Below are 13,042 nucleotides of genomic sequence, written 5' to 3'. Positions count from 1 at the left end.
CCAGCAACAGAAGTCAGACTGACTGACCTGTAGTTTCCCAGGTCATCTTTCTTCCCTTTCTTAAAGATTGGGATAACATTCACTCTTCTCCAATCTTGTGGCACATCCCCAGTCCTCCAGGAGGCCTTGAAGATGATGGACAGATGCTCTGCAAGTTCATTAGAAAGTTCTTTGAGCACCGTTGGGTGCACACCATCTGGCCCAGGGAATTTGTATTTGTCCAGTGCAGCCAGGTGCCTCGCCACAACCTCCCTGTCAATGTCAACTGGACATTCAGGTGTCCTGTCATGTTCTCTACCATCTTTAGATGGGCTCGAGTTCTTCAGGGAGAAAACAGAGGCAAAAAAGCCTGTCTGCTTTTTCTCTGTCCTCCACCAGAGTTTCTCCTTCTGCTCCCAAAAGTGGTCCAATTGCCTCTTTTACCTTGTGTTTGCTTCTCACTTATCTGTAGAAGTTTTTCTTATTGTAGCGAGCCCCCTGGCCTGACCCAACTCATACTGAGCTTTGGTTTCCCTGATGGCTGATCTGCAGTACCTAGTAAGTCTAATATACTCCTCTTTAGAGGTCTGACCTTCCCTCCATTTCCTTTTTCTCCCTTAGCTTATACTGGAGCTCTCGGTTGGTCAGGGAGGCTCGCTATAGCAAGAAAATCTTCTTCAGATATGTGAGTAACAAACACAAGATAAAAGAGGCAATGGGCCAACTGTTGGGTGAAAACAGAGAAACTCTGAAAAACGACAGAGAGAAAGCTGAAAGGCTCAATGCCTATTTTGCCTCAGTTTTTTCCCTGAAGAAGAGAAAAGGTGCATCTAGAGATGTTAGTAAGCAAGGCACGGCGTTCCAGCTACTGGCTGACATAGACAGAGAGGTAGTTGAGAAGCACCTGGCTGCACTGAATGAGTACAACTCCCCTGGGCCAGATGGTATGCACCCAAGAGTGCTGAAAGAACTTTCTAGAGAACTTGCAGAGCCTTTGTCCATGATCTTCTGGACCTCTTGGAGGATGGGAGATGTGCCACAAGACTAGAAAAGGGCAGATGTTATCCCAGTTTTTTAAAAAGGAAGGAACGATGACCCAGAAAACTACAGGCCAGTCAGTCTAACCTCTGTCCCAGGGAAGATACTGAAGCAGATTTTAAAGGGCATCTGCGAGCATCTAAAGGACAACTTGGTGATCTGGGGAAGTCAGCATGGATTTGTCCCCAACACGTCCGGCCAGACCAACCTCATTTCTTTCTTTGATCGAGTGACAGGCTTACTGGGTTTAGGGAATGTTGTTGATGTTGTTTACCTGGATTTCAGTAAAGCTTTTGACAGGGTTCCCCATGATGTTCTGATGGGGTAAACTAGAGGACTGTGGACTGGATGGTTAGGTGGATAGGGAATTGGGTGGAGAACTGCACTCAGAGAGTAGTTGTCAGTGGTCTTTCATCAGAATGGAGGGAGGTGTCCAGTGGGGTGCCACAGGGCTCGGTTTTGGGCCCAGTACTTTTCAATATTTTTATAAATGATCTGGATGAGGGTGTGGACAGGCTACTCATTAAATTTGCAGATGACACCAAATTGGGAGGAGCAGCAAACATACCAGAAGATAGAGATAGAATTCAAGAAGATCTGAACACAATGGAAAAGTGGGCGAATGTGAACAAGATGCAATTTAACAAGGATAAGTTCTAAGTTCTACATATGGGTAACAAAAATGAAAAGCACACATACTGGATGGGGGACACACTTCTGAGTAGCAGTGTGTGTAAACAAGATCTTGGGGTATGAGTGGAACGAAAGTTAAATATGAGCTGCCAGTGTGATGCAGCGACAAAAAAGGCTAATGCAATTTTGGGGTGTATCAACAGAGACATAACATCCAAATCACAAGATGTCATAGTCCTATTGTATTAGTCAGGCCACACCTGGAGTATTGTGTGCCGTTCTGGAGGCCTCAATTCAAAAAGGATGTTGACAGAATGGAGCAGGTGCAGAGGAGAGCAATGAGGATGATCGTGGGCCTGGAGACCAAGCCCTACAAGGAAAGGCTGAGGGACTTGAGAATGTTCAGTCTGGAGAAGAAGAGGTTGAGGGCGGGGGGGACATAATTGTTCTCTTTAAGTATCTGAAGGGCTGTAACTTAGAGGAGGGCAGGGAGCTGTTCCTGTTGGCAGCAAAGGGCAGGACTCACAATAATGGGTTTAAATTAAGGGCAGGAAGGTGCCAGCTGGATATCAGGAAAAACTTTTTACAGTAAGAGTTCTGCAACAGTGGAATCAGCTGCCTAGGGAGGTGGTGACCTACCCCTCGCTGGCCGTCTTTAAGCAGCGGCTGGACAAACACTTGTCAGGGATGCTCTAGGCTGATCCTGCACTGAGCAGGGGGTTGGACTAGATGGCCTGTATGGCCCCTTCCAACTCTGTGATTCTATGATTCCACCATAAGGCATAGAATTAAATGCAACAAATCTGCTGTTTTTGTAATTCTTAACCTGCTATCTAAACTCAGCACTCCTAATGAGTATTTTAATAGAAAATGGGGAATTGTAGTCCTAACCCAAAGTGTGCGATTTCTGCTGCTGCCTTTTGCTGTTCCTTCAACCGAAGTGGATGTTAAGAGAATAGAAGGAACAGCAGTTTATATATCAATGCATGTGTTTGTTTTTTCTGGCAGGCAATGAGATGGGATGGGAGTAACATCACCCTTCGCAACTTGTTCAACTCTTGGCAAACCTGTCTACAGCTATTACTTCCTGATACAGCAAGTACTGTTAATGTAAAAGGTTGCCTGGATAAGCAGATTCCATAGTATAGTTGGGAGGCATATACAGCAGCATGGTATACAGCTTAAAGTGTTGGATTAGGGAGAACCACTTCTGAATTCCCACTCTTCCATGAAAGCTTGTGGGGTGAACCTCAGGCCAGTCATACTGACTTTTTCTCATCCTAACCTACATCACAGTTACAGATGTTTGTACACTTTACACACTGTTAAAGATACAATGGAGAAGGGGAAAATACAGTAAGCTGGTTTTGATCCCTATGAAAGAGAAATGAAGGATAAAAATAAATAAACCTTTCTCCATTAAGCTACATCTGAGTCTGGTCAGTCCCTGAATGGCTGACAAGACCTCCTGGGAACCCTTGGGCTCTGCAGGACAAAGATATACATGCATCAGTAATTAATAAATTAACATCCAACTTTTGAAGTTTATTGATGTGAACTAGCATTTTGCTGGGAAAATCACTAAAAGGATATGTCTCTTGTTGAATGATATTATGGGAACAATCACATGCTCTGCCTTCGTCACTGCCAAAAAGGTCTGTGACAACATGCCCACGCTCATGGTATCTTCATTTTTGGTGAACACAATCGCATCTTTCCCAAGGCGCATTGATCCAGATTTAAATCCATTTCCATACAATCCAACTGGGACATGACCATTCATCGTAACTTTGTCACTAAAGCCAAAGCTGAAATACATGTGTTTGTAAAGATGAAATTAAAGAGGAAAAATAGCTTCACAGCGTACTGTTTCAATAAAAGCAATATAATGTTTTATATTAGTTAATTTAAACATCTGCTTTTAGATACAGAGTCTATTGCTAAGTTTAATATGCTGTTTTTATTTTATTTCTCAAATTTATACCCTGCACTCCAGGAGAGTGTTCCTCTTCTAACTTTAAAGACTACACAAGTGTATCACTTGCTAATCGGTTTATGAAAAAATATCATATGAGAAGCAGCCTTTCACATAAATGATATCCCCTAAGGCATTTTACTGGTGCTTCAGATGCTTGTTTTGTTAGGAATATCAGTCTGACCTCCCTCCCTCTTCAAATTAATTCTCCCTTAAACCCTCATGTTAATGTACTTCCTAGATTCTTGTGGGAACAACACTGAAAGGGTCTCTGCATATTAGTTTTAAGAAACTGATTTATAGGTTTTCAGACTGTAAAATTACTCGTCACTGAACATAGCATTGTGCCCCCAACAATGTATTTTATTCATGGCAGGGTAAATTTTGGGTTTATGCTGCTCCTCCTGCCACATATAGTATGCAGGTTAGAACAAGAAGATCCCACGAATTATAATCCATCCACAATATTCCAGACAAAGGCATTCTGTTCATACAGTGGGCTCCTTGGTTTCAACCCATTTGCCTAGACTTTCTGCAAAATATTTTATATCATAAAATATTGGCGATGATTGTTCTTGTATTTGTTCCTAGCTTTGATTACAAACATTAGGTTTGCTTTCCTTAATGTAGAAAAGCACTGATGAAAACAAAAAAACCCCCTTACCTCAACATCTTATGTAGCTTGTCCGCATTCATACCATTTCCATTGTCCATGAATGTCAAACACGTAGAATCATTTATAACTGTTTTGTCAATCCACATCTGTTTTGCATTCACATCTGGATCATAAGCATTATCTGGAAATAATTAGGAGTGCAAACATATTTAAGCAACTTTGAATCCCTGTGATACTCAGCATCTTTCTGGTTGCACTTAACTTCCAATTGATACACATTTTAATGATGGAAGCCTTCTTCCAGAATTTTTGCTCCTTCAATTTTCCCCCATAACTTTTCCAGAAGGAGACCAGGTGGGATGGGAGAATGACAGTCAGTAATGACATGACAGCACTTCTAGGAAAACCCAGAAATGATATCATACCTCTCTAGGGTTCGTTGGAAACTCTATGGTTTAGCAATTCCTAGACAGGCATGATGTCACATCTCGGTTTTCCTGGTAGTGATGCCATGCCATAGTCAATAATGTTTTAAAATGTTTCTTTCTCCCACTGGTCACTGGAGTTCTGGTGAATAGTGGGAGATCTCCCACTCCCAGCAGGCACATAGGAATCCTAGCTACAGTTCATGCACCAGTCTCTAGTGGGTCAATAATTTTATTTATTTATTTATTACTTTAACTTTTACCCCGCCCTCCCCGCCAAGGCGGTCTCAGCGCGACTTCCATAAAACTGATAAGCAATATACATTTTACAAATGATAAAATACAATAAATCATTTAAAACACAGACAAATCAATTTAAAACATAACTTCGATGGCGATAGAAATAAAGTGCAGTTTAAGGACCTATTCAGCTGTGCCACCACGCTGGGTCATGCTGGATCTGAGTTCACACCGGGTGCTGCTGGTAAGACGCCGCTCCTACTGGAACGCCTGCCTAAAAAGCTCTGTTTTCACGGCCCTGCAGAACTGTGAAAGGTCCTGCAGGGCCCTGATCTCTGCAGGAAGCTTGTTCCAATAGGACGGAGTTACAAACGAGAAAGCCCTGGTCCTAGTTGCCGTCAACCTGACTTCCTTTGGGCCAGGGAGGTCCAGGCGGTTTTGAGATCCTGATCGCAGTGCTCTCTGGGGAACATGCGGGGAAAGGCAGTCCCTCAGGTAGGCCGGTCCTTTAGAGCCTTCATTTTTTTTTGCACTTAAAAACAGTGTTAGGGAAGCACATGCTATATTGTCTTTAGCTTTTTACAAATATATTATTCCAGTAAAAAATGTTTCCACATAAAGCTTAAGATCTGCTTTGGATATAACATTTAAACCACACTTGATTCCCCACCACCACCAGGTATTTCAGTTAAAGTACTTGCTGCTCTTGGGATATAAAATTACATCAGAAAAAATATGCCAGACCTTGCTCTTTTTAGGAAACTGGATAATTTTCAGGAACTTTTCTGGAAAATTTTCCTATTTTAATTTTGCTGGGAAACTCAAATCACTGAATGGAACTTTCCTCCCTCTCCTTGGTTGTAATTGAGTCCCTGAAATTCTGCTCATGGGGGGGGGGGGGGTCAGGTAATTTTATTAACAGAATGGGGAACAAAGTGAGAGGAAGAAAATGGCAAAAATCAACCTCCCCAACCAACAAAAGTGTTGTTCCATGCACTAAACAGAAGCATACTTTGTCTCTGACAAAACAGCTTTAATATTGTCAAGCAAAGTAGGAATGTGCTCATTAAGCCAATACAGCTTTAAATCACACATAAGATTCTTAATAGGTAGAACAATAGGATCCCATCCAATTCCCCAGAAAAGCAGTGGCTATGCACATGATTCACACACTAAGCAAGAGTGCTTTGAACTAAATAAGTAAAATGTTCACATACCTATCAGTTCAGCTACAGCACTGAAAGGCCATGTGTGACTTGTAGAGTTTGTATGCAGAAACTTTGGACACAACTGAAATAAAAGAAAGTTTTAATAATAAATCAAAACAATTTTACTTCCAGCTCAACATACAATAAAAATTGCTGTTCTGCTGCTCACAACGTTCTACTCCAAGTTGGTAACCACACACATATTTTTATTACCTGGATCTGCAAGTTTCAATTAAGAATAGAAAGTCTTGTCATAATTGCATAATATACCATGTGTCTTTTTGGCTGACTAGTTTACAAATACACAATACAAAATCAGGGAGTGAAAAGTTTTCATGGAGAAATTAGGGCAAAAAGAAGACTTCTGCTCCTTTTATCCTTAACTCCTCCCCCCATCCCTGCTGCCTCTTCACTGTATCTGGGAAGATCAGGTAGAGGGAATGTTCTAGAGGTCTTTCCATGCATCAGATCACAGAGCCATGAAGTTAATCTTGCTCAACTTTTCACAGGGGGAACGTTTCTAGGATGGGCCTTCCTGTAAAAGGAGCATAATGTGTTGGATAATGCACTTCCTCATTATAATTACCCCTCTCTGCAAAGAGGCAATCCAACACAGCTCCTTAATGCAACTGGACTAGAAAGTCTGCCTATAAGCTGCTGCTAACATTCACGGCTGTGGATGTCCAACTGTGAGAAATGAAAAAAGGGACTTCTGATAAAGAAAATCTTAAATACCTTGCTTTAAACTGTAGTAGAAAAATATTGCTTGAAATCAATTAATGCTTATTGTGAAACCAGACAATAGGCCTGCACAAACAACCCAAAATTGAGAATAGGGACTTCTGGTGCTTGGCTACATATAAAAATATGGTATCTAAACCTAAATGCTTGAGCAGGCTGACTTGCTATCTCAGCAGACCTCTGGAGAGAGAATTGACTGTTGGCTGGGGTGGGGTAACTTTTAGACCACAAGATATGCTATCTCAGCAGACCCTCTGGAGGGAGGGCTGACTTTTGGAGGGAGGAGTAGAAGCACTATAGGGGTGGGGTAACTTTTAGACCACAAGATATGCTATCTCAGCAGACCCTCTGGAGGGAGGGGGTTTCCACAGAAAAAGAACAAAACTCTCAACAGAGGCGTTACAGCACCTCCTCTAGGCGAACGGGATTGGAAGACTGTACGTTTTGGTCACCAGAAAGGGGGCCAAGACAGGGCGTTTTTTATTTTCTATACCTCTCCGGGATAGTATATATATCTGCTGATTAACTCAATTCGGTGTGTTCAGTTCTCTGAGCTGGGCACCCTGCTTGCAAGCTGTATATCCAATAAAATCTTCTGCTTCATCGAAAGAGTCTGTCTCCTAGAATTCCTTACTGGGTAAGAACCAAAACCATATCTTTCACAACCTTTACCTTTCCAATGATAACAGGAAGGGATTGTGGAACAGGCAGTTTTTGAAAAAAGCAAAAATCCAGTATTATCCTGCATATGGTGGAGGAGTCATCCCTGTCCTCACACCCCAGGGTAGCACTGCCACCAGTCCCCTTCCACTAACTAAACAGCCAACTATGGACATTGGCTCTAGGTAGACTAACTACATACATTGGTTCAAGATCCAGATGTTACCATAAGACGATCGAGTTCATTAAGGTTCTAAACTCCAAAGTTCAAGACAAAGTTTCCTGTCAGTAAGACCCACACAAAACAAGAAGTGTCCCAAAGTCAGATATAATTTATTTTTATGTAGTTCTTTTATTTATATTCTGCCCTCACTGGGCAGCTTACAAGGTCACACAGAATATCATGACATAGAAACAATATATAAAATTCAAACAATTAATTTTTTTAATAATCCAAGCAAAGAGCAAAACTAGAATGAAAAACCTTTCCTTTATGCCAAAAGACCTGCGCTGGCCTGATTCTAATTAACTAATTAAATGTATAGCAAGTGATATAACTTGACCATCAGATCTGTTGCTAAGCAGGTGATATGGCTAATCAGGTAGATTTGCCAATTAAACCAAATGCCCTGCAGCTGCATTACGTTCAACTGAACACACACCTTCTCCCACCCATGAGCTCAGGCATGTGCTCTCTTAGATTCTTGTGTCCTTGAAACTACCAAGCCTAATGGTGTCACGGGCAAGCTGGGTTTCGCACCATCTCCCTTATCTGAGTCTTTGAAGCTACAAGCCACTTGCTATGTTTCAGAGAAAGAAACTTTCATCTTTACTAGGCCTCAGCCTGAACCACTGTTTTGACTCTGAACAAGAAACTGCTTAGAGGGACCAGTTTCTTGATAATACCCATAATGTGAAGGGGTCTACTCCCTTTTTGCTTTTCATGTTTTGTAACTTTATTACCTGCTGAGTGTCGGGACAGAAAAGACATTGCTTCCTTTTAGATGTATACTCTGTCCTTTTAACACAAATGAGCATACTGCTACGGGACCTAATAATATTAGCTACACTAGCCAGGTCTCACCCAGTTACCCATCCCCAATACAACATTTTTCAACAATGCCTTTCAACTGTCTACACTGGACAACTGTGTCAGTCTCTGCTTGAGAGAATCAATGAACACAAACAAGAACAAAAGAAATCACAATATTCAGAAACCAGTAGGGGACAATTTCCCTATACGTACTATTACAGATCTGAAAGTCACTGTTTTAAAAAAAACAAAACCCAAGTCAAAAGGAATATACAACATGAAAATGCTGAATTGGAACGTATCAAAAAATTAAACCCCACATGTCACCCTGTCTTAAACAGAGACTTGGAACCCTCAGTTACTTCAGTTTCTAACAGCTCCACAGGATCTACTTTTTGGAAATTTTTACTTTTATTTATGTAATTTATAGATTGACTTTCTCACTGAGAATCAAGGAGGATCACAGAGGGTAAATCAATGCAATCAACAGGTTACTTTATCAAGATGCTTTTTCTCAGCATATTCCTGAACTATTCTGTTATAATATAGCCCTCTTACCTTTGCAAAACCAGCCTACTTAATAATTCAGTTTCGTATAGTTTGTGGAATGGCAGGAGAGTGGGAGCCTTCTTGAACTCATCAGGCACGCTAGTCCGTAACATGGGAGCCACAACAGAGAATGCACATACATGGGTAGCTGTTTAGCATGATTTAAATCACAACTCAGTAAGAATCCATTTAAATCATGTTTTTCTACATAAAGGCTCATTCTTACTGATCTTAATATTTGCAACCCATATGAAAGCTTCATTTTAGTATAATAACTTTTCAGGTTAGTTTTAGTTATATCAGAAAATTAATGACTGGTTATTTACCATTTGAAAGGTAATTATGAAATCATTGCAAGGTGAACTATCTCCAATTTAATAGGTTGTTAATCATTCTTATTTGGACAACCTTTCTGCTGTACTTTATTGGAAGGACAAAAATAATCATTAACAATAATCATTTAACTTGTTTTATTTAATTAAAACAATAACATTATATAGCATATGTATTCTAGTATTTCTGTAGCATTCTACTCAAAAAGTTTCACTTTCATCTGTACTGCTTGTCCTTTCCTCCTCACACTTAGCTCTTAACATCCCCCCCCTTAGCCAAACAATCTTATATTCATTGAACTTCTTGAAACTTAAAGGTAATAAAGGTTCCCTTGCTCGAAAGCCAGACAAATCTGACTCTAGGGTAGCGGTGCTCATCTCCATTTCAAAGCTGAAGAGCCAGGGCTGTCCGAAGATGCTTCCGTGGTCATGTGGCCTTCCATGGTCACGCTGTTACCTTCCCACTGAAGTGGTACCTATTTATCTACTTGCAATTTCTTGCTTTCGAACTGCTAGGTTGGCAGGAGCTGGAACTAGAGATGGGAGCTCACTCCGTCATGCGGCAACCGGGTCTCGAACTGCTGAACTACTGACCTTCCATAGCCTGCAGTTCAGCGTCTTAACCACTTAAAGTCTTGAAACTTAACCACTTAGTCTTGAAACTTAGCACTTAAGAAATTAGGCATTGATTATGTGTGCACAGATTTGCAAAGGATCTATAGGTCTGAGGTCTCTTAACTCTGCGTTTATTTTATAACATTTTTGCTGTGAAGAAGAAGCATATGATCTCTGCAAACACAAATTCAGTTTTGAGAACTATGAAACCAAGCATCTGTGATATTATCGTCTAGATAGAAAAAACTGCCCAATAATTTTACAGAAACCTCTGAAAGAGCATGACATTGTGAATGGATTAATGGAATTCATTTACCAAAAAATTTAAACACTGCATGAATATACAGCCTCATGCTACATAATTCAAAACTAATCCTTATTTCATGATGAATAACTTTTGGACTATAATGTATCCTAAGTAGAAAACTATAGATTTTTCCTTTAAAAGCATTTTATTTAAAAAATCCGATTTAAATTTTAAAAATCTGATTTAAATTTTAAAAATCTGATTTTAAAATATTTTTAAAATTATTATTTTATCCACCCTGCCCATTTGTACTGTGCCACTTATAAAAGCACCTGTTCAGGTGAGCGAAGCTGTTCTTAACAAATGTTATTAGATCATAACCTTCTACCAATATCAGTTAATTTACACTGAAACTATTTGCCATGTTTGAACCTCTAACCTCACTCACCATTCAGTATGTTCAACTCCTGATTCTGTTGATTTGTGATGGGACTCTCACCTATTCTTTCTGCATCAACTCCTCCTTTTTCCCTTTGAAAGGTGCACAGTGTCATGCATTGCCTCAGTGCCTTAGAGTGGATAGGCTATTTATTTATTATGTGCATTCATAATAAAATATATACAGGAATCTTGTGGCACTTCAAAAACTAACATTTTTGCCCCGACCTGGATAGCCCAGGCAAGCCCGATCTTGTCAGATCTTGGAAGCTAAGCAGGGCTGACTCTGGCAAGTACTTGGATGGGAGACCTCCAAGGAACACCAGGGCCAAGACACAGAGGCAGGCAATAACAAGCCACCTCTCTGAAACATCCAAGCCCCAGTAGTCAACCATGACTTCCAGGTATGCACACACACACAAATATTCAACAACAAAAAACCCACACAAAAATCATTTAACATTTTAGTTCTAGTATGAGCTTTCCTAGAGTCCACTTCATCAGATGTACCCTCAGTTGGCAGACTGTGAGACGGATCTTCAGATGGCAGATTCTGTGTGCTGAATGCAAATATTTTGTATTCAACAAAGAATCTGCCATCTGAAGATCCATCTGACAAAGTAAATTCTAGGAAAGCTCATTCTAGAATTAAAATGTTAGTCTTCAAGGTGCTGCAAGATTCCAAATAGCGGCAGGTGTATTATAATGTTAAATTCAGATTAATCAAGAAACATATAGTGACCAAAGCTAAACAGATTAACATCTATAATAAGTAAAGGTAAAGATCCCAGATAGGTAAATATCTCAGATCTTTTTTTGTATTTTAGAAAATGGTGTAGAGGGAGCTCAGAGGTTTGAATGATAAGTCTATTGATTATTCCATGGATGCCAATATCTTTGAGAAAAAGCATTTGAGGCTCCCTGGAATAAAGTTAGCAAAAAGCAAGAAGGTATAACATCTGGTTTCTATCACATTTAATGAGCTGGCAAGAAGCCCAGTAAAGGAATGTGATAATTAGTTGAGAGATGGAGATGCTTCATTTTTAATAAGATGTCAAGATGGGGTTGGTAAGATTTATTTAGTAGAGACACAGCTGAAAATCTCTGCAATAGAGATGTGGGTTTGGCAAACCCCTTTTCTTATTTGTTGAATGCTTCCAAAAGTTAATTACAGCTGTTTAAACTGTTGTTTAAAGATTGTATGGATCTTTAGATTTCTGAATGTTTTGTGGAAAAGAGAGTTTGCCAAATTCTTTATTAAGCGAAATGATCTACTATTCTTTAATAAGAAGCCTTGCTTATTAGCCAAAAGAAGATAGATTTATTGATACACAGCTGTGAAACAAGGATTGATTTAAACCACTACAATAACAAGCAAAGGTAATCTTTATTAAAAGTATTTTTCAGCCAATTATAAGCAAGATTGAAAAGTAGCCAAGATGTTTCCAACAGAACAGATGTTCAATATTAGATACCAGTCTTAGAGGTTTTAATTGCTATCTTTATTAAGCAAAAGTATTTTAATGAGGAATAACTCATAAGGTTTTTGACAATCTAGTTTAATTAGAGCAGCAGAATTTATAGTTTCTATACAGAGAGAACTTTCTCATGGTCATTAGAAGAAGTTTGATTTTGCTAAAATAGAATTATCATTAAACTTTCATATATATTTTGTAAGAATACTTTATAAAGTGTTTTATATGTATTATATATACAACAATCTAGTTTAAATAGAGCAGCAGAATTTATAGTTTCTATACATAGAGAACTTTCTCATGGTCATTAGAAGAAGTTTGATTTTGCTAATATGGAATTATCATTAAACTTTCATATATATTTTGTAAGAATACTTTATAAAGTGTTTTATATGTATTATATATACAAGTATTTGTATATGCATGTGTTAATAGAAAAGCAGAGAAAGTTGGCTTCCAGTTTAAGCATTTCGCTGCTCGGTCGCACCCCGTCTAGCTCTGATGGGGGTGTGCTGAGACTCAGATGATGGGAAGAGTCCGAGATCGCTCCAGACTCTCCCAGGGTCTCTGTAGGAGACCCCCAGCCTGGGGAGCTGAGGAGAGCCTCTTCCAAGGTAACAGCCAAGGAATCGAGGCTCACCTTTCCCCCGAAAGGTCCAGTTGCCGCAAAGCCAGCATGGTGCCCAGAGATGACTACTGGACAAGTGGACACAACCAAAACTTTAAAAAAATGCTTCTAAAGCTCTCCAAGGCTGCAAATTGTGAGATAAGCAATGCTCAGGTGAAATAAAGCGACTACAAGAGCCTTGGTAGTGATTAGAAGCGCCTATGTGCAAAG

The 13,042-nt window shown here is 39.8% G+C and overlaps 1 protein-coding gene across 1 annotated transcript in view; it reads right to left on the bottom strand.

The window, feature by feature from the left end:
* MORC3 (MORC family CW-type zinc finger 3) overlaps positions 1-13,042 on the bottom strand; it is a 47,417-nt gene that overhangs the window by 27,088 nt on the left and 7,287 nt on the right. Inside the window, exons 2-4 of the mRNA XM_015422389.1 lie at positions 6,124-6,196; positions 4,290-4,422; positions 3,244-3,458 (exon numbers count right to left, since the gene is read on the bottom strand). Coding sequence (XP_015277875.1) covers positions 3,244-3,458; positions 4,290-4,422; positions 6,124-6,196 — 421 coding nt within the window. The remainder of the gene's footprint in view (positions 1-3,243; positions 3,459-4,289; positions 4,423-6,123; positions 6,197-13,042) is intronic.

This window comes from Gekko japonicus, unplaced genomic scaffold, assembly GCF_001447785.1.
Source record: "Gekko japonicus isolate JY-2015 unplaced genomic scaffold, Gekko_japonicus_V1.1 scaffold1070, whole genome shotgun sequence".
Taxonomy (NCBI): domain Eukaryota; kingdom Metazoa; phylum Chordata; class Lepidosauria; order Squamata; family Gekkonidae; genus Gekko; species Gekko japonicus.
Note: the sequence above shows the minus strand (reverse complement) of the source record. Positions and strands in the feature narration are given on the sequence as shown.